The sequence below is a fragment of the Juglans microcarpa x Juglans regia genome, chromosome 2D (assembly GCF_004785595.1).
Source record: "Juglans microcarpa x Juglans regia isolate MS1-56 chromosome 2D, Jm3101_v1.0, whole genome shotgun sequence".
Taxonomy (NCBI): domain Eukaryota; kingdom Viridiplantae; phylum Streptophyta; class Magnoliopsida; order Fagales; family Juglandaceae; genus Juglans; species Juglans microcarpa x Juglans regia.
This window is the reverse complement of record NC_054596.1, coordinates 19,970,966-19,993,416: the sequence shown is the minus strand read 5'-3', so window position 1 is coordinate 19,993,416 and position 22,451 is coordinate 19,970,966. Positions and strand designations below refer to the sequence as shown.

Sequence of the window (22,451 nt, the reverse complement as noted above, 5' to 3'; positions counted from 1 at the left end):
ACCATTTCCATCACTAAACCTATATCCTCGAAATCAATAAGAATCATTTCTTTAATCGTCACCATCTATTATCCTTAAAATTGATATGGATTAAATCCTCAACCTGACACTGTAACCTCATGCTAAAAATAATTATTAACCGAACTAGATCAATATCTTCCATCTCCAAAGAAATTCTCCCCTAAAAATTCTCATATCAGTAACTTAACTCAGATCAATCCTATTTTAATTCAGCCGTTCAACTCTGCAATTCTAAAACCTTAACCCCGATATAAATCATTTCCTGAAATCCTCAAGATCGATGAACTCAAATCTAAAACATTCTCCTTATAAAACTTGTAAATTCTAAAACCCCAAATGTTATCAAATTGCTTATCGAGGTCGGCAAGATCAAAAACTTCTAGTCTAAGTAATCTCTTAATTGCTTGTTGAACCTACCAGCTTAAATCCCATTAACTTATTTTCTAAAAAACTATGGGGCCACAAACCTTAGATGAACTTCTCATAAATCTAACATTGACATTCGTTGAACTTATAACCTCCTACCCCAAAGACTCATTACCTAAATTCTACGGAACCTAAATCCTCAATTATCCTAAGCAATTAAAAATTATTCCCCTCCTTAGCAGCAACTTGAGTACCTAATCCAAAGAGTTCACCCAGACCCTGATGTTCAAGCCTTGATATTAAAACAACCAATCACCAAGAGTTCAGGCCTACTATACCAATGTTTAAGCCTAACAATGGCCTTCTCAGTCGTACCATCTTCCTGTCATAACATAACCCTTAACCCGCCTTTCAATTTCGAACAAAACAAAATAAAATAAAATTTCATAAATAAAATAACATACAAATAAATAAATAGATAACAAAATTATTATACAATAAAATAAATAAACACCAAAATTATTATACAATAAAATAAATAAACAACCAAATTATTATACAATAAAATAAATAAACAACAGAATTATTATACAATAAAATAAATAAAGCCAATAAAACCATACTCAACCAAAGGTAAATACTAATTAAAGCAAATAAATCAAATAACATCAATTAACATAAAATAAATAGCAATAAACTCATAATATAAAATAAATAACTTAACTTACACCACTTAAACAAAATTTTTATTATTTTAAAATAATAAAAATAATTTTCTGGTACTGGACATGTGGTTTTACCCAGAGCCGAACTGCTCTGATACCACCTGTGGCGCCCCCAATCCCCCTTATATAAATACACAGGGATCGAGACGCCAGGATGGTGACAACACGGTCACACATCCCAACGAAGTGCCAGTGTGTGTACATGCAACAGTGTTCAAATAAAATAACGCAGCGGATAGTCGACTAAGTACCAGAATTTATTTACAATAAAACATCAGTAAAGATTTAAATAGCAGTTATACAGTCATCCATAAAATAATTTACAATAGTTTTAGATATACAAACGAGTGATCCTAGATCACTCCTCAGGCGGAGCCGTCTCCTCAGGCTCGCCCTCCTCCTCCTCATCAGCATCAAAATCTGCGATACCACAAAATGGTCTCGCAGGTAAGTATAACCCAAACAACAACGTAATATAAAATGCATTAAATGCAACTAACATGCATGCACATGAAAACATGCATTTTTCCACAAAACATCATTTTTCCCGAAAATGATAAATTTCCAACACACACCAAAATCTCATTTTGGTCCAAATTATCCGTAAAATATTTTCCCAGAAAATGATTTACCCAAAAATCAACTCGCACTATTTTCCCAGAAAATAGTGCATTAATCCCAAATGCACCATGCATTACTTCCATATACACCATGGTCTCTCCTATGGACCATCCGCACGTCCTGGCTTCGCAGCGGTGCTCAGTTCCGCGCCCAGCGCGTACATGGCCAAGCACTCACACTACGCAACGAGCGATGCCCAGTTCCGCGCCCAGCGCGTACGTGGCCAGACATCCTCTAGTCCCTGCCAGCAGAAGGACCACGGAGTGGGCACGAGACCATCTCGTCCGATCCCATTGTCGCCCGGCGACAATCCAGGGGACGTTACTCAGTATATTCCGCTCCCGAGTAACCAGAGGAGCTCCACCGAGTTAATGCCCCATCTCGGCTTGGGGTCGTGATACACACGCACCAAAAATATTATCACATAAAATCATAGCTTTTCAAATCACATGAACATGAATGCAATACACGAAAACCCAGTTTTCTTTTACAAACATGATCATGCATGAAATAATGAAATGCACATGTACCAACACAATATCTAACATCCATCAATGAACAATACCAACAAATCCAACCAACCCATCAACAACCAATATCCAATTCAACCAAATCAACCAAACAACTCCAATCGCAAATCCATCCGACCCCCGAACTCCTCGGACTCAGTCCGGCATGCCAAAAACACAGTGAAATGGGTTAGTGCAAAAATACATTTAAATTACGAAAGTTCTTTAGAGAAATACTTACAGTGCAATATAATAATTTCCGGAGGATCACGAAGCTGCAAGTGGTGATGTCTGAGCAACACCACAGTGTAAAATACACTGTGGCCGTGGGTCACAGATACCCACTTTTCAACGAGGACAAACGAAGACCCAAAAATGATAGGGTGGGGCCTAGGGAGGTCGGTGAAGCTAGTGGTGGTGGTGGTTTGCCGTGGGTGGCGGCGCAAGGGGTGGTTTTTGGCCAAAATGCACAAATCGGAAATGGGCTTGGTGGGGCTTCACCGGTGACGGATCGGAGCTGGGGTTGGGTCCAATGAGTTGCTAAGAGGTCGAGGATGATGTGGTAGGAAAATGGTGGCCAATGGCGGTGCGACAGCGGCGCAACGACGGAAAGAGTGCCGCGGCTTCGAAGGGCTACTGGTGGTTAACGGCGGCACGGATGGAGGTGAGGTTGGTGGGGTGAGGTCGCCGGCGGCTAGGGAAGCTAGCGGGCTGGGCGGTGAAGGCCACCGCCGGCTCACGGCGGCGCTGGCGTGAAGGTGGCCCGCGGCTTCGTGGGGTGCGTGTGGGCTACCGGCGGCGAGGTAGGGGCTGAAATTTGGGGAGTGAGGTCGCCGGAGGGAGGGGGAGCTGGTCGGACGGGCGGTGTCGCGCACGGCGGCGCGACGGCGGCAGGCTGGGCGATGAGGAAGAACGGACGGAGAAAGAAAGAGAGGGAGAGGAAGAGTCGCGCGCGAGAAGGAAAGCCAGCAGGAGAAAAAGAAAGAAAAAAAAAGAAAAGAAGAAAAGAAAAAGAAAAGGAAAAGAAAAATAGAGGGAAAAGAAATGAGGTCCAATCCTCATAACTTGGGTCACGAAAATGATCCAACGGAAACGATTTTAAAACCACAAGTTAAATAAAATAATTTAAATGTAATGGTAAAGTCAAATTGAAATAATTAAATCCCACGGTAATTAATTAAATATGAAAAACAATTTAAATGCACAACAATAAATAAATATTAAGAAAGCACATAAAAATTAATTTCCACCAATTAAAATCATAGAAATAAACTCATTAAAAATCCAACCAATTTTAAAATACGAGAATAAAATTTAAATAAATAAAAATAATCCTTTAGTAAAAATACACTAAAATGCGGGGTGTTACAATTTTCCTTCCGGTAATGGTCCCAAGCATTTCTCCCAATAATTTATTTTTTTGTTTTTTTTATTTGTTTGATGATTAAATAAGTATTTTTTTTAATATTTAAAGATAAAAAAAATGATTAAAAATATGGAAAAAAATAAAAAGACATTTGGTTTTGTCGGTAGCCATCCTCGTGTGGAGCATGGCTCGGATAATAAACACAGGAAACGCGTTCTCGAAGGACTGAGACATGCGCCAGGTCTTCCATATCTCTAATCCCTACATTTTTAAACAATTATGCTAAATGAGGCAACAAACTTCACTTTGCATCTTATGCTAGAGAGTAGATATTAGAGAGAACTACTATAGTTATAAAGGATTTTTATAAAAATAAATTTATAAATTGATATGTGTTAATTTGGTACATTTTATTATAAAATAGATTTAATTGCGTATTACAAAAAATTATGTGTGAATTTATTTTTTTAAAAATTTTTTTATAATGAAAGCATTTCTCTATACTAAAATGAGGAAGGTTTGTTTATTGAAAAATGATAGGCATATAATCTTTTGTACATGTATCATTATTCTTGTGCCACTTCATTAAAAAATATTTTCAATTTTACATAATTATCCTTAATTTTAAATGGAGTTATAAAATAGTGTAGACTAATTATAGGTTTATCATTTTTTATCTAACATATTCACTCTACGAGAAATTATAGAATTATTATTGTATAATAACTTGTTTACAACTATGTAATTAAATAATATTATTTTAAATTTTATTTTGACTTTTACTTTTCATTTAATGACTTTAAATTTAATAAAAAAATATTATTATATTTAAAATTATATATAAATTATGAATTGGTTGTAATGATCACTCTACCACCCATTCTATTTGTTAGAAAAGAAAGAAAAGTGAGAATGAGTAATACTATGTATAGTCGTATAATGCATAAGTATTGTGTAATCGTTTAAAAAAAAATAAGATCTATTATTAAATAATTAATTTTTTTTATATAAATATTATATTTACTCACTTTTTTTAAAGGAATTATACGGTGCTTATCCTTCCGCGAAGGCAAATGTTATTTCTCATTTTTAACGCATGTTTTATTTTGTTTCATTTCATCTACCAAACCCTATCTTAGGATTCTAATGCTTTTGCAAAACAAAAGAAAATGTAGCCCACACAAATTAGAAAGGGAATCCTATTGTCTCTCCACTTACACCCTCATTGTTATCTTATATGCAATCTTGGATATTCTATCATCTCAGTTTATCAAAATGATACTATTTATCAATTCTTTAATTATCCATTATATTTTGGGAATTAAATTCACAAATTGAAAAGGAAAAATTTAGTTGTAAACAATTCTGCACACTAATACACGCACCTATAAAATATGATTGATCAGAAAGTAGACTTTATTAAAAATAGTACTAATTTAAATTTAGAATACGAAGATAATAATATTAATACGGTACACAAACTTGCTTGTATATAACAAAACTCATTGAAAAATATTATATCATTTCTTTCAGAATATCAAGTCCAGCCAAGTTGCCAACTGTAAACTAACATTTTACCTACTCTGACCTCTGGCCATCGAACAGTCTCCTTTTATCTTAAAAAGATCGTCAACAGTCTCATCTTCTTCTTCTTCTACCTTTTCCACAACTTTGGGCTCTCAGATCCGTCAGCAGATTCTGTCCTCTGCACTCTCAGATTCGACCTTTTTCAAAATGAAGATTCTGTCCTTCCTTAGCAGAGCTTCAAGAGCATACAAAGACTACCCTGCTTACTCTAAGCTTCTGGTCATCTGCACTCTCAGGTTTCTCATCCCTTCATATGCTTTCTTACTCGTTCTGCTCTGCTAGATTGGTACTATTCTCTCGTTTTTTTTTTTTTTTTCCTTTTCCTTTTTTGGTCCTTAAGACACTTCAGTGAAATACATGAAAAAGGAAATCTGAAAATTCATTTTTTTATTTCTTCGCCCGGACTTGAGAAAACAAAGTCCTGTGATCAATCGTGCGTAGTATCGGTTTGGCTAGTTATGTTGTGTATAAAATTTTAATATTTTTTTTTGAAAACAAGAATGCCATATTTTTCAAATTTCTTTATGTTTTCTATTAATTATAACTTATAAGTTCTTCCCCGTACAAGGATATCTATCCTTTAAGATATTGGTTTTTGGATTATAGTTAGTGTTCATTATCTGGTAACTGAAGAAAACGATGGTTTTCACTGGAGTAGCACATTTTTACATCTGCAGTTATCCCAACAAAGGAAATTAATTTAAAAACAGTGGCCCTTTTAATGTGAAGAACATCCAGGGCTATCAAAGGTTCTCTATTTTCTGTAGCTCGTATTCTAATCTTCTAGTCCGGAAATAAAGAACCGAGTCTACCTATCCCCATTGACGATATGCTTCCTATTCCGAGAATTATTGCAGTAGTGGAGGTCTTTTGGCTTACTCAGAATCAGGACCTGACACTGGCACTGCTGGTGTTGAAACGGATAAAAAGCTGCCCAAGAAAACGAGGGTGTTGGTACTTGGAACGGGATGGGCTGGTACTAGTTTCCTTAAGGACGTGGACGCTACGTTATACGATGTTCAGGTTGTTTCACCCCGGAACTATTTTGCATTTACTCCTTTGTTACCCAGTGTCACATGTGGCACCGTTGAAGCACGAAGCATTGTGGAGCCAATTCGAAAAATGGTGAAGAAGGTGAGAGACAAAACAAGAGCTTCGGAAATTCGTTTAGCTTTTATATTTATTTATATGATATGGTTGATCATACTAAATTTACATATATCTATTTGTGTAGCTTTGTGTCTGAACGCGTGTGTATAGATTATTAAATTGGGCTCTGATGGATACGTATACATTTACATATTATGAATCCTGAAATTTCAATGTTCACTCTAATTACAAGCAATTTTTTTAATGAACACTTTGATTGCCCTTGAGAAATTCTTTTTGGTTTGGTAACGCATAGCAGAATATCTTTATTGTTTCTTTCAATGACAGAGAAGAGGGGAAATTCAATTCTGGGAGGCGGAATGTGTTAAGATTGATGCTTTAAACAAAAAGGTTCTATGTCAATCAAATATTGACAACGACTTGTTGCAAAAGGGAGAATTCTCTCTGGAGTATGACTACTTGATCATCGCATTAGGAGCACAAGTAAATACTTTTAACACTCCTGGTGTTGCGGAGAACTGCCACTTTCTGAAGGTAGCCATTTCAATAGAATGGAGCTATATAGCATTTTGTCTTTGGTTCTTTCCTCCTGAGACTCTTAGATGATTGCATTATCTTGAAATTGAATAATGTAATGCACTAATCGTTAGTGTTTGATATCAATTGAAGAAGCATGACATCTCGTGCAGGAAGTAGAGGATGCTCAGAAGATCCGTAGGAGTGTGATAGATTGCTTTGAAACGGCTGTACTTCCTAGTCTCAGTGAAGATGAGAGAAGAAGAAATCTTCATTTTGTAATTGTTGGAGGGGGTCCAACAGGTATAGAATTTGCTGCAGAGTTGCACGACTTTTTTGAAGGAGATTTGGTCAAATTATATCCGACAGTTAAAGATCTAGTGAAAATAACAGTGATTCAATCAGGAGATCACATCTTGAACATGTAAGAAAAGACTCAAGCTTTTTTGCATTTTTTCAATCTTAGGCTACCACCATAAGGTTTCTTCTGTTAGTATTTAGTAATCCTGGTAATTTCCAAGATACAATTATCTGAATCAAAGTAAAAATGTATTAGAATGGTCAAAATTCCTTCAGTTTTTCGTGTCAATTAGCTCAACTGGTAAAGTTTTTTCTTATTGTACAAGGGACTTGGAATTGAATACCTCCTAGCTCAGGTTGGGGAGAGGATTAAGGAAAAGGAGTGGGCTTCCTCTCACTGCATAGCCCATGCGTCCAATGGGCCTGCAGTATACAAACAAAAAAAAAAAAAAAGAAGAAGAAGAAAAAGTGATTTTAGAAACTGCAGTCAAGTTCTTTCTTTGAAGCAACTTGACCTAATTCTGTAATTCCTTTCTGCGTAGGTGTTGTTGTGAGTTGCAATTCCAAGAAACTCTAGTCAAGGGCCCGTTTGGATTCAGATATGAGATGATTTGTGAATAGTTGTGAGATCTTTAGTTGAAATTAGATGAGATGAGATGAGATGAGATTAGGTAAGGGTATACCAGCATAGTGTATACTTACCTTATACTAGTATACTTTTTTTAAGTTTAGTTCATTACTTAATTGTGGTCATTATATTCCAGCTATATCTTCAAGCTATGTAGAGCCATACACAGACTTAGATGCTGATACCCTTATCTCTCAAGCTGTCAAGCATAAGTTGAAAAGCCCTGTACCAAGAAGGTCTGAAAGTATCTTTAGTGGGTTTTTGAAGCATTGGATCTGTTGTTGATTCAGATCAATCACTAAACTTTTCTAGCTTCATTCTAAGGTCAACCTTTCTGCACCGCAAGTATGTAAAGAAGATCACAGCTTAAAACTAATAAAATTTCACATTCTCTGTCTCTGTAGGTTTGATGGAAGGATTAGTACATTTGCTGAGCAGAAATTTAAAAGAGATGGCATTGAAGTTCAAACAGGATGCCGCGTTGTCAGTGTCTCTGACAAGGAGATTAAAATGAAGGTGAAGTCAAAGGAAGAAGTTTCCTCCATGCCCCATGGATTGGTTGTATGGTCAACTGGAGTGGGGACACGTCCAGTTGTAAGGGACCTTATGGAGCAAATTGGGCAGGTTTGTTACATAAGTATAATACAAGCGTATGTCAGAGATAATATTAAATAGTGTGTTATGCAGTTATGCTAACTGAATAATGTAAAAGATTTAGATAGTCAATCAGTATTCTTTAATCCAATATTTTGGTTGATGTTTTACTAAATTTGGAGTAAACATCATTCTTACTCTAAGCCAAGAGCAGTTATCACCATGATTGATCTGAATGCTCTAAGCACTTACAAAAAGCTCTGCTCCATATGCAGGCTAATAGACATGTTCTAGCAACTGATGAATGGCTCCGAGTAAAGGGATGTGAAGATGCCTATGCCATTGGTGACTGTGCTACAATAGATCAGCGTAAAATCAGGGTACGCGAAGTCATTAAGGTCTCATTTGGATAGTGAGATGAGATAAGATGATTTTAGATGAAAGTTGAAAGTCGAATAAAATATTGTTAGAATATTATTTTTTAATATTGTTATTGTTTTGAGATTTGAAAAAGTTGAATTGTTTATTATATTTTGTGTGAGAATTTGAGAAAGTTGTAATGATAAGATGAGATGAGATGAAACCGTTTCTGTATCCAAACGAGGCCTAATTGTTTGCTTTTTTTTAACTGATAAAAAACCTGCATGATTTTATTCTAGGACTTCAGCAAGTTCAGTGGTTCATTTATCGTGCAAGTTATCATATCACAGCAGCTTATCTGAGCTGTTAGAGATTTAGGATTTTGGTTATGTTACCAAGCCGAGTAATGCTACATACCACACTCACATCCCACTATGTATATTGCGGCACTTTTTATCACCTTTGAATCAACCTTTGCCTTCTTTTAAAGAAACAATCAAAGGTTGATGGGCCATGTAACCTCACTATTGTGGGATAAAAGTGATATGAGAGTGTGGTATGTAGAATTTTCCTACCAAACCCCTCGAGCCATAATTTGTTGAAGTGTGTTACACGTTATCTCTACTTCATCTTTGTTACCTTTGATAATTTTAAAAGTAGCATACATAGTTTGTTAACTGCTGTCTTTGCTTCTTGAGGGTGGGGGTGGAGGAAGTTATCTTGACTACAACCAACTTGATATTTGTAATTAACAGTAATATTAAATTTCAAATCATGTTGTCTTTAGGACGATATCTCAAGCATATTTAAAGCAGCAGACAAGAACAACTCTGGTACCTTAAGTGTTCAAGAGTTCCGAGATGTAATAGATGACATCCGCGTAAGATATCCTCAAGTGGATCTCTATCTACAAAGCAAGCATCTGAGTGATGTGACATATCTGTTGAAAGATGATCAGGGGAATGATAGGCAAGAAGTGGATATTGAAGGATTTAAGTTATCCCTTTCTCATGCAGATTCGCAGATGAAGAGCTTACCTGCCACCGCACAGGTATGTGTCTGTCCTGTACTGGTTGGGGGCAATTTCATGTAGATTTATATCGTTTTAATATCTAAATAAGGGACTCAAAGTGCATTCTCTTATTTGGGTATTCAGGTTGCTGCTCAACAGGGTGCATATCTTTCAAGGTGCTTTAACCTCTGGCAGCAGTGTGAAGAGAATCCAGAAGGTCCTCTACGTTTTAGTGGTTCTGGGCATCATCAGTTTCTTCCTTTTAGGTATTCCATTTACTTTTATAATGCTAATCTATGTTAATTAATTATATAGGTCATCCTACAACATATAATTTTTCTTATATGTAAATTTACTTTGGCAAAGTACCTCAAGAGCATGTAGGAAGAGTTAGTAACGTGGACAACTCATCCCAATGACGGTTGATATATTGTAGTAAGTTAATGGACATTTGTTCAGTAGTTAAGGTGCACATATCTATCTTCCAGAAAATAATTACTCTGGAGAAAACTGTTGCTCTAAATCCAGCCATGCGTCGCAAGGGCTGTTGGAGTAGATGATTGTTGACAAATGGAATAGAATTTAGAATCGAAGACAACTCCATATCATTGCATCTGTCCCATGGTGCAAGATCGGGAGATGTGGCATTAGAATGAGTGAGAGTACTGTCAACAAAGCTAAATTTACTTTTAGCATTCAACACCATTTTCATGACATGCTTCCCAAGTGTATTTTTGGCAGTGAGAGGAGATGAGACCAAAGAGATCCTGGATGTTTAGAAGAGTGGAAAAGATACAGAGAAGACACATTATGGATGGCAGGTGATGCTCCAGTCCTAGGAGGTTCTGAAGAAGCAGTTGGTGGACGTATTATTGATATACAGGATGGAAAATCACATAAAAAGAAAAGAAAAGGGAAAGAGGAATCAATCTCTGATATAATATTGAAGAATGCAAACCGAAGAAAAAGAATGATTTCTTGTGTTTTGCTTTGTGTGGACTCGTATTTAGGTCTCCTCCCATTGTCATGGGAGACAATGGCATGGTGACTTTAGGAGAGAGAAAGATAGAGGTATCTGACCCGTCCTCTTATCTTTCTCTCCCCTAAAGTCAGATCTTTTATTTCTCTCTCTCTCTTAAAGTCACCCTGCGATTGCCATTGCCAATAAATGGACAGGATCCTCATCCATTTCTCTCTCTCTTAAAGTCAGATCATAGGCAGTAACCACACTACTCACCTCTTGAGGTTCGTCGCTACTCTCATCGGAAATTTCCAGTTCAGAGGTTAGTTTCACAAAAGAAATCTCATAGCAGAGAAATTGAGACCTAACAAAAGAAGTAAACCTGAAGTGTCCCAAAAGACTGGGATGGGAAACAAATAGGTTACCTATAGTTACTTGGCAGGCAAACTGCGTTATCATATATTGTATTACCTTCGACTTGGTTGATTAGAGCGTGACTGTCGAGGAACATCTTGTGTGTATCGTGATGCATGTGGAATTATGTGGATGAAAATCTTATTTGATGAAATTCATATGCATGAGTTGGAGGTCAGTCAGTCTATCTCATCACCCTGTCAAGTACAGAAGCTAGTTTTATTCTCTGGCATATGTGAATTTGCAACTATCCTCAAAAGGATCAACATGGTTTACCTAACTACCAGCATGCTAGATCGTTTCTTTAGCCTTACAAGTGACTGATGTCAAAGGGTACTAGTTGCAGTTTTCTTATTACAATCTATGCAAGAAAAGGTCACTTCTGAAGATGTTACATTTTTGCTAGATATAGTGGAGAACATTATATATGGGGAGAAAAGTATAATTTTTTATTATTATTTATATTTCACTCCTTTGCTTTTCATTTATCCTTCCTAGCTAATGGGGTGCTGACAACTTGCAACTGCAAGGTACAAGCATTTTGGGCAATTTGCTCCTTTAGGAGGAGAGCAGGCAGCTGCAGAGCTACCTGGAGACTGGGTTTCAGTAGGTCATAGTACTCAGTGGCTCTGGTATTCTGTATATGCAAGGTAATATTATATTCAGCTGTTTTTTTTCCATGTGCTTGCTTGTCCAGATATCAGTTGTGTGCGCATCATTATTGCATCTGATTTTAGAATAATTCTTTCCGAAATTTAGCAAGCAAGTGAGCTGGCGGACAAGGTTTCTGGTTGTATCTGATTGGACAAGAAGATTCATTTTTGGAAGAGATTCAAGCCGAATTTGAGGCAACATTTGGGAGGCCTATAAATATTGAATAATATCTGATTGTACCACTTGCAGATGCAGTCTATTTATGCACCTAACACGTACTTATATATGCTTGTGATTTTCTGTGTTTATATTCTCAATGATTGATAAAATACTTGGACACCATGTCCAGATACCATGCAATGCATTGCAGACTGAGAGCAGCATCACGTGTAATAATTTAGCACCTCCTGTCATTTGATGTTATACTGTGTTGGCATCTCTCTTCTCAGATCTCCAAAGACCAGCCCTTGATTACTTCTCTAATATCAAGTTGTGCACGTCAATGCCAAGTCATCCGTTCTCACAAAAGGGAAGTATTTTCTTAACGGGCCAACAGAGAAAACTGTCACCACCACTAAAAGCCAGGATTTTAATTCTTTTGATGCTTTTAATGACACCATCAGAAATTTGTAAAATATAAAAATAATGTGAATAAAGAAAAAAGTTCAAGCTTAAAGAGTATACCGCATACCTGCTAAGAAAAAAAAAATTAAAAAGAAAAAAACTAAAAACAGATGTGTTCTATAAAGATGATAAGCAGAATTTTTCTTATATAAAACTCAATCGCATGTAAGCAAACATAAAATTGGTGTAGAAGTTCTTGAAAAAAAGAATAGCTAACATTATTTTAGAAAACAACTCCAATACTGATTTGGTGAAAACTAAATACTTTATGCCATTCACATGAGTATTTTATAATAAGCAAAAAGCACTGAGCCCACATCTAGACTTAAAAAATAATAGAAAAAAGAAATAAAAGAATATAAACAAACAACCCTTCATTATCCAATCTCACGCAATAGGTAAACATTTTCTCTCTCCAGAGTTTTTTTTCTCTACCAAAGATCCAGCTATCCCAGCTCAGAGGGGGGTTGGAGGCTTGGAGCTTCGGCTCCTTCCTCCCTCCTCTGTCCAGCCAACATCGAAAATGTACATAATTTTTTTTTTTTTCCCGATTTGTTCTCAGTTTTCTGTCTATAACACCAAGATGCGCCAATCTGTTGCTTACAAGCCTCCTATGACTACTGCACAGCCCACTACTAGATTCTCCAGTTGCCGATCTGTCAGACGGCAGAAGAAAACTACCAAACGAGCGGCACGTGCATCTCATGCACGACTCATAGTGCGCATGAGCCTCACGCGCAGCCGCACCATAGGTAGTCTACTGCCGCCATGTGCGGCACACCATCAAGGTCAGCGGCTTCGGATCTCTTAGATCTGACTTTTACCTTCTTTCCAAGAGTGGCACATGTGCTACTCGCGCCTCCACCTCTAGTGACGGTCCTGTGCCAACGTATTACCCCATCTTCAGGTTGCTACTTCCCTATGTTCCAGCTTTTCCTAACTAATGATCAAGATAAAGCGGTCTTGAAAGTCTCCTCCAGCAGGCCCAAACAAACAAAATGCAGCAACAATTCACTACAATTTTTAATCGTAGTTTTATAGTTTATTTATCAAACTATGCAAAAACCGCTTGAAGCGGCTTCCCCTTAGTGGGAAATGGGTGAGAGCCAAATTTTTTGCTCTAGATTCCTCTTTTATTTCTCGTGTTGAATTTGCTTATTTTGGGATGATTGTTTAAGACTCCCACCCCCATTGAATTTAGTATCTTGTAACTATTTAGTTTATTTATGAAAGCTTAGGAAAAAAAAAACCCTTCATTATCCAGCCTAAAGGACCGGAGTGTATGTAGTTTTGAAACCTTGATCGGACAGTTCACAAGCTACTTGAGAGATGCTCACCTTACGGACTGGCTGATCTTCCAACCCGACCCAAACCGAAAACACCTCTTTCGACTCAACCCGATCTAGGAGACTTCCATTCGGTTAATTACCTGATTACCCGAATCGGAAGACTTTTGGAAGAAACAGGTATTCCGATCCGAATTACTTGTTTTCTTTTTTTATTTTTAATGACATTTGCGATTGGCTTCGTTTGTCAAATTCTTTGGGTCCTTTGACTCCTTTCAAGTACAACATCATGGAAAAAGTATGAATAGTAATATAGACACAAGCCAAACATACTGTAGTAACTGCACCTCTCTCACTCATTCAATACGAAAGTTGGAGGCTAACGTTTTCAGCAATCACCATCATCGGCTTGTCAAAAGCTCTCTCCTTGCACTCCTTTTTTCTTTCCTCTGTTTTTTCTCCTTAATTTCTGTATTTTTGGTTTTGGAATCTCAATTCAGCTTTTTATTCAGAACCCAGTGTTGTTTATTTGTTTATGCATGATTATATGATCTTGCATGTTCTTCGTTTTTCCCATGTTTGATTGGCATAAGCTTTCGAATTTTTCAATGATTATATAGACACAGATTGGGGGGGGGGGGGGGAGGGGAAGCTTCCAAAACCTGATAATGGCGTTCGAAATCCCATATGATATGATCAGGAAGGTCTAGATCTCTTTCCGTAATGAAGCAAATCTCTCTTCCTACAACCTAGACAATCCTTCGCTCCCAAGCCTCACTCTCTGCAAGTTGCTCAACTCAATCCCTTGCATTCTGTCAACAAGTGTAGTAGTAATTCGGTTATCAGGTATCCACCGATTCTAACCGTAGTATTTCGGAAATAAAACGGAAGAGTTCCATTTCTGATTATTTCGTTCAGGGTCGAATAATTCGGAAATATTGGTTCAGTTGTGCGGCTTAAATGTATAGTCCTATTATGGAGGACAAAAAATATAGAACGCAACCTTACCTAGTTTCCGGTTTGACAAGTATTGCGATTATTCTTTAGCTTTGTCTCGGATCAAGATTTTTTAAAATTCATGTATGGATTATGGGAGTAAAAGTGGAAGAGAGACTATTGAAGGTGCTCTACATTATGCCCCAACATTCCTGCCGTCTGTAAGTAAATAAGGAAGCAGTGATTGCACTTGTACATAGTCCTAAACAAAACCTTTTTCTTGGATCGCGTTCTTCACCTTTTTGCTTGTGACTATTTGTATACTCTTAAATCACATTAACGTATAACACATTCAGTTTCTAGTTTTAACAAATGAAAGGGAAGGTACTTAGCAACAAGGGATGCTATAGCATTAGATAAGGATCGCAAATAAATAAATCAATCTAGATTCTAGACTCCACAATCTTATGCTTCCGCAAGGGTCAAAACCCAAAAAAGTTGGCGTCCATTCGTCAGATTCTTTTAGAAAAATCAGAACAAGAGTTGGAATAGCCACTGAATGAATTGTGTGAAAGCTATTACCTGTTGTAGCATATTTTAAATGGTTCAAGTTGAACCATAGAGCACGCTCTCTGATGGCATCAACCACCAGGCTGAGATTATTTTGCACGCCTAACTTGTGGAGCAAATCCATCTCTGACAAATTCCTAGCTTCAAAACCTTGAAAATAATTTCATCCGAGGAAAAGTCTATTACGAGGCAACTTAGTAACAGATCCTTCAATACAGCATATGCGCTCCCTTAAATCTTGAACGGGTACCAGCAACTGATCATCCTCAGATGATATCAACCTCTAGAAGCATGTTAAAAATTTGCAAATGGTTTCCGAATTAGCAACCAGAGTTTACACAGCAACACAAGCCAGTCAGATGAATAAGCAGGCTGCCCATGGGCATCCTCTAAACATTTTTCGGGTACGCGAGATATATCAACACGAGCTTCAGTACCTATCACCACAGGGGAAACAATAATTCGTTATTACTGTTTATTGAACTTTGAATCACCTTCTTTGGAACTTCCATTTAAACTAGTCAACTACAAATGAAGTATATCAGTTCACATGCATTCATCATTAAGATGATGCTAATAATAATGATTCCATCATGCTGATAAGACTGATGGAATTGTTCTTGGGTGAACTGCATAAGCAGTCTGTGGTTTGGGTTGTGGAACAAACCCAATAGAATGAAACAAACTAGCACTCCATCTTATGATCAACTGAGCGTTGTATTGAAAAAGAAGGATAGAAAGAGAGCAGAACCACATACCAATACCACCCACACCACCAGAGACTTCCAGAATCTTGGCTTAAATTAAACAAAGAACATGGAGACCTTGAAGTTATCTGAGTGCTCAACTACCTTCTTTTCCGTTTGAAATCATTTGGACCAGCAAGCTCTGAAAGACATGAATTCATTTCCTCCAAATATTTCATCGCCAACTCCACCTTCCCCATCTTCTTTAAATTATTTATTAGTGAACGATACAAATAGATAGAAGGACGGATCTGCATCAGCTTCATCTTGTTGAAGAGTCTTATAGATTCCTCAATGTTACCTGATCGACCAAAGCTCTCAATCAATGCAGTATAAGTAAGCAAATCTGGCTCAATTCCATTCTCACCCATTTCCCTGAAATATACTAGGCATAAATCTAGTCTCCCAACTTTCCGCAAGTTGTTTAATAATGTATTGTAAGAAATGATATCTGGCACAATACGAGCTTCCTTCATGGACGCAAACTCACGGAGCATTTCATCGGTGCGTCCTGCACGACCCAAGATATCCATAATGGTATTATATGTTACTAAATCTGGTTTACATCTTAGACTCTTAATCATATCATATATCAGAAGGGCCTTATCAACCTGACCACATTCAGCAAATGCAGAGATTATTCTGTTAAGAACTGTTACGCTTGGAGAGGTCAGAGCCGACACTTCTTCAATGAATCTGAGTAGCTGTACACCATCATCTGTCTTTGTAAAAGCCTTGGCAACCTTAAGATAAGAGGACGAACTCAAGGATCCCCGAGATACCAATAAATCTTTGAAAACTTGAGACAAAAGATCAATGTCATGCCTTTCACTCGCCGCCACTAGCAAGAGATTATATGCTATAGGGCTCGGAAAGATGTGTTTATCACGTAAGGATTGAAGTATTCTAGCAGCAGCAGAAAGATTTCCTGATTCACACAGCTCGTTAACAACAGTACAAACTTTTCCATTTGGCCTTCGAGCATTTATTATGGTGGTAAGAATATGACTTATGACTTCATCTGTCACTTCCTTTTCATTAGGAGAGGCCTGGGTTGTAAGCAAATGGTATTTTCCAATAAAATTATTTATAACAGCAAAGAATGGCCAGATCAAAGGGAAGCCAACCGTGCTGGAAGTGATACAGTTCTGTAAGAGAAGCATAACAATTAATTATAAAACAGGGGAATAAAACTCAGGAGAAATCTATTTTTACAAATTACATATGATATTCATAATACAGAAGTCCAGATCATCTATGATCTATAATAATTCTCTCTCTCTCTCTCTCTCTCTCTCTCTCTCTCCCTCCCTCTCCCACTCTCTCTCACTGCTATTCTCTAATGGTGGCCGTTTCTGGTGACTTGCACGTAAAAACTTTCAATCTTTTCACACATCTTTGCAATCATGTTTTTTGTATCAACCATGGTTTCAAACTTGGTTTCATCTCGGTTTTCTGTTTGTTCTAAGCTTCTTGAACTGGCGGTAATGGGGAGAATCTCGGCACTAAGTGTCATTCAGAAGAGTAGGTGCGTAGCAAGAAAGTTATCCTTCAGCAGAGTTAGCATGGGTTGGTTGCTGGTACCATGGAAGTGCGTTGAAGTCTGAGGGGTCGCTAGAGTTTAGAAAAACTTCTTGCATAGGAAACAGAGCATAGATTGAGCAAAGATGTGTCAATCGTCATGGATGATACTTGGCCATAGTTTTTTCTCTTCCTTCTTCTGTAATGGGTCTTGGCCTATACAACCACCTACAGTTTTTCAGTCGTTTAAAGTGGAAGACTTCAACTCTAGGGGTATGGAAAAATTCATGACCAGCACCTTGGAGGTGAAGTCGTATACAGAGGTTCTTGAGGGGACCAGTTTGGTGCCAGTAACCAGTGTTGGAGACGGGCAATAAGGGTAACATAGATGGAGGAATTTTCTGAAAAACAGCTGGAAGTGTTGCACAAGAGAAAAATCCAAAACATCCATCTGTTGATTCCATTGGAAAGGGCTCTGAGTTTTTTTGCCAGGAATAGTGTGCGTGGTGTATTCATTGTAGTTGTAGAGAGTGGTATCCATAGCACTCTCTTTTGGCATAGAAGCCAGCTGGATTCTATGAGAGGGAAGGTGGATCAGTTAATTCATGAGATGGATATCGGATTGAAATTTGGAGGGCTGGTTTAAAACAAAGAAGGACCCAAGCTAAACAGAGGGGGAGACCTCAGTTTTGCGTCAATCGGATGAGGTCTCCACACCAGATAAAGGGAAAGGCCCTTTGGCTCTAACATGGCCCAATGTGTCAATTAAACAAGGAGGGAAAATTAAGGATTTTCATAATCCTCGTATTGGGTTTTACAGAAAATTAGGGATTTTCATAAGTGAGTGGGTGTGTCTGGTGATGGGTTTGAGAATGATTAGATGGCCTTATTTATGGCTATTGAAGCAAGCTGTATCCCAAAGATTCCCAATTCTAAGTCTGTGAATAGAGGGAGTTGGCAATAAAATCAGTTAGCATGTTCTATAAATTATGATTCTGAAGGGGGCCAATCTAGTAGAAGCAGAGGAAAGGGGTGGGGTACTATTTACTTATGTAGCCGGCAATTTTGAAATGTGAGGGGACTGAACAAGGGTGATAAACAGCTAAAGGTTAGATTTTTGAGAAATGATACTTGCAGTCATAGAGTGAGCAAGTGCCGCGCACTCCTTTTAAAAAAAAGTGAGTAAATATGAGATCTACATGAAAAAATTAATTTTTTAATGGTGGACCTCACTCTTTTCCAAAAGGAGTGTGCGGCGCTTGCACAACTCATGATTGTATCTAGCATTACTCTAGATTTTTTCTCAAGGAATGGAAGGCTGATATTGTGTGCTTACAAGAAACAAAGACGGAGAATGCTGTTTAGGGCAGATTTAAGTAGCTTGTGGGGTTGTCAACATGTGGATTAGTGTTATCTAGGATCAGTAGGGACTGGTGGTGGTGTGTTGTTGATGTGGGATAGGAGGGTGTTGGAAAAAATGGAGTTTTGAGGGAGTTCAATTTTTCCTGTATGTTAAAAAATGCGAAGGGATAACATTCAGTGGGTGTTTGCAGGAACTTATGGCCCTATCATCAATGGTGATAGAAGTTTCCTATGGGATGAATTGGCTGGGCTCATTAGCTGTTGGAATGTACCGCGGTGCATTATGGGTGGCTCAACATGATTTGGTTCTAGACTGAATGATCAAGTGAGACCCATTTGTCCGCTTCTATGGTGGAGTTCATGGATTTCATTTCTGAAAATGACCTTTTGGAAATTCCTTTGATTAAAGGGAATTACATGTGGTCCAATATTGAGATCCCCACGACATGATCTAGAGGCAATAGATTTTCATCTCCCCTGATTAGGAAATCTAGTTACCTGATTTGTCACAAGAGAAGACTACCTTGATTATTATCGGCTCACTTTCCGTAGTTACTTGATTGGGGGATGTTGAACGAAGTAGGTTACTTCAATTCAACAATATGGGTTAAAAATTGAGGCTTTATGGGGCTTTGTTCTCGGACACCAAGAGCCAATAAAAAAAAATAATTGAGGCCTTATGGACAAGGTGAAACAGTGGTTGCTTTCATATAGTTTTCAAGGCTCCCCTAGTCTTGTTGAAAGCATAGAAAAAAGACTTGAAGATATGTATTTAAAAGGAGTTAGGCCAACTTGGAAAAAGGAAGATTCTTCTTTTGAATGAATTATGTTGTGTTGATGTGTTATAAGAAAGAAGATCCTTGCTTAAGATGGAAGAGTCGAGAAAGGAGATTATCAATGAATTGGATAGAATCACTCTTTTAGAGGAGTTGAGTTGGAAGCAGAAATCCAGGGCATTGTGGTTGTGTGATCAAAAGCACTTTTTAGCTAATGCCCACTTACCATGCATATATTCCTCACGCCGGCTGGTGTGGTCAATCATATATATAAAATCATAAGGATTTCTTATGGGGTGGAATTGACAAGAAGTTGAAGTTTCATCTAGTCAGTTGGCCCAAGATTGCACTCCAGTCTATTCATGAGCATTGGGATTTAGAAATTTCCTCCTAAGACCTCTACAGAACAAGGAAGTTCCCATGGATCATTCACATGAAAAAATCATAAGAATTTAACAGAAGATATTCACAGATGGTGCTTATCCATGAGCAGCAATAAGTACACCTATAACATCCCTTTTATTTTACAATTTGTAGATATGACATTCTATCTGGTCACATATATCTTACACCAAACTAGTGATAAAAATAACTTCTTATTGCAAGACGATTTCTTTATTATTACAAGATTCTTCAAACGTATCAAGTATCTACTATCTGAAATCACTGTACCATTATAAGAAAATACCTTTACGTATTGGAAAAAAAAATTGCCAGCCCACCCATGAATAAGTTCCCCGTTGACACTAGAGATATGCCATTTTATTTCCATCTTAAAAATATTTCCTTCTTTCTCAGATTTTAGGCACGTTTCTACAAAATAAACAACCTATCAAGCAAATGAACCCAGTCTTATTTCGTGTACGTTCTTATGCAAAGCCAACAACAAGGTTTAATCAATCCCAAATTAAGAATAAACACCACACATACTTTGTTTAGATGAGTAACTATCGGTGCCACAACAAAACACGGATTTTAGCTTTGGTGAAGAAGAAAAGCAATTCCAGAATGATAAGTTTGGTACTTTCACTTACATTGTACCGGCAAAGTCTGCTTCCTATGATGGGAATCTGACTTCTAAACCGAGTAATCGCCGAAGAGGAGCATGTCTTGCTTTTGTCGCATTGAAAAATGTGCCTGAGGTGCATTGAAGCGGTTATCATGCTCGATTCTGAGACAATTAGAACTAGGGAGAGAGCGGTAAGGAGTTATAGAAAAAGCAGCTCGGCAGCACTCAGATGGCTTATGGGTGAGGGAATTAGGATTTCGATAGGAGATGGGAGCAGAAAGAGCCGACGAGTCTGAGAGTAGGGTTTAATGAGTTTGGTTGGGGTGAGAGAGGTTGGAATTCCTTGGACCTTGATGTCTTCCAAGGAGGGCATTTCGTTCATCGGAAACCTGTTTTCAAAGAAGCAGAAAGAGCCGAGTTTGAGATGAACTGGTAGGGTTTAGACTTTAAAGTGCATTTGTATTCAGAGAGAGAGAGAGAGAGAGAGAGAGAGACGGAGAGTGGTGAGGTGTGGAGGAACGGCTGCTTGCGGGCTGGAGTGAGTGGCTGGAAGTAGCTTAAGGTTTGAACGCTTCGTTTGAAAGTTAAACCTATGATAACTCATCGTTACAACTTTTTTAAATTTTAATATAAAATATAATAAATAATTTAATTTTTTTAAATTTTAAAATAATAATAATATTAAAAATTAATATTTTAACAATATTTTATTATCTCAATTCAATATCTAAAAATAATCTGAAAGATTATTTGCATTTGAGTAATAAAATAATCTCAATAATAATGAAAAAATATTAATAAAATATTAACTAATAATAAAAAATAATAAAAAATATGTAAATAATAATAATAAAATAATAAATAGTAATAGAATATTCTCAAAACATTCCAATATCTAAATGGAGAATTTTATCATTACTTTATTTTGTGAAGAGAATACCTTCCTATCGGTCGAGCTGTCCAACATCAAATAACAACCCTCCACATAAGTCCTTTTAATTTACATGTCCTCCTCCTGTTTACACTTGATCAAAAAATCACAAAACTCCCCAACCTCTCTCCCATGCCCTCTTCGTCTTCCACCAAAAGGACTCTGACCAAATCCAGAGCTTGACCTTGTTGAGCCGCGATGGACCTCGATCTTGCTGAGCCGTGTGACGGATGGAGATCGATCCCCAAACACCCATCCCAAACCCAAAGCTCCATTGACGGGCTGATTTCAAATTGGATATTGCAAAGGATTGATTTCGATTTGGGTGCTGTGCCAGAAACATTTGTTGTTTATTTATCCAAAGGTAAAAACTCCTTTCCTTAATTGTTTAAGATATATTCTTATTTTCTTTTTTAATTTTATACTATAGTTCCAAGGGTTTGGGATTAAATTTGACCCTTTGATACAAGTTGTTTAATTCTGGAATGCTCTGGTAATATGGAACATTTAATTGTCAAATCTTCCCCATCCAATTGATGTAAAAGTAATTGATTGGGATCATAATGTATGTGTGAGGACTATGTTCTTTTGCCTCCAGATATTGAACATATTTGACAGCTTTTATTTGAAATCAGTTTGTCGCAGCATCCAATTCAAAATCAGTTTGCCGGTGGAGCTCTGGGTTTGAGATGGGTGCTTGGGGTCGATCTCTGTCGGCTCGGCAAGGTCGAGGTCCGTCGCAGCTCGATAGGGTCGAGCTCTAGGTTTGGTCAGGGTCCTTTGGTGGAAGATGAAGAGGGCACGGGAGAAAGATTGAGAAGTTTTGTGATTTTTTGATCATGTGTAGATAGGCGCAGGACATGTAAATTAAAGGACTTACGTGGAGGGTTGTTATTTGGAGAGTTGTTATTAGAGGTTAGACAGCCCGACCGGCAAAAAGGTACTC

General features: G+C 37.5%; 2 protein-coding genes across 4 annotated transcripts; one reads left to right on the top strand and one right to left on the bottom strand.

Annotated features, from left to right (window-relative positions):
- Nucleotides 1-5,139: 5,139 nt before the first annotated feature.
- On the top strand, nucleotides 5,140-12,386 carry LOC121250591 (external alternative NAD(P)H-ubiquinone oxidoreductase B1, mitochondrial-like). Of its 3 annotated transcripts, none has more exons than XR_005937815.1 (11): nucleotides 5,140-5,431; nucleotides 6,053-6,329; nucleotides 6,633-6,839; nucleotides 6,995-7,245; nucleotides 8,154-8,373; nucleotides 8,619-8,723; nucleotides 9,491-9,754; nucleotides 9,860-9,981; nucleotides 11,621-11,740; nucleotides 11,850-12,019; nucleotides 12,194-12,386. XR_005937815.1 is itself a non-coding variant. In XM_041149743.1 (10 exons), the coding sequence occupies exons 1-10, from the start codon at nucleotides 5,343-5,345 to the stop codon at nucleotides 11,935-11,937; spliced, it is 1,743 nt and encodes a 580-aa protein (XP_041005677.1). In that variant the 5' UTR covers nucleotides 5,140-5,342; the 3' UTR covers nucleotides 11,938-12,167. The 3 variants fall into 3 exon arrangements, 1 of the variants encoding a protein (XP_041005677.1); XR_005937814.1 differs by lacking the exon at nucleotides 12,194-12,386 and adding an exon at nucleotides 12,094-12,167; XM_041149743.1 differs by lacking the exon at nucleotides 12,194-12,386 and having other exon boundaries at nucleotides 11,850-12,167.
- A 2,461-nt stretch (nucleotides 12,387-14,847) lies between these two features.
- On the bottom strand, nucleotides 14,848-21,152 carry LOC121250592 (pentatricopeptide repeat-containing protein At1g11900-like). Its single transcript, XM_041149745.1, has 3 exons — nucleotides 20,600-21,152; nucleotides 15,919-17,054; nucleotides 14,848-15,597 (listed from the first exon to the last, which is right to left on the bottom strand). The coding sequence occupies exons 1-2, from the start codon at nucleotides 20,726-20,728 to the stop codon at nucleotides 16,008-16,010; spliced, it is 1,176 nt and encodes a 391-aa protein (XP_041005679.1). The 5' UTR covers nucleotides 20,729-21,152; the 3' UTR covers nucleotides 14,848-15,597; nucleotides 15,919-16,007.
- Nucleotides 21,153-22,451: the final 1,299 nt, after the last annotated feature.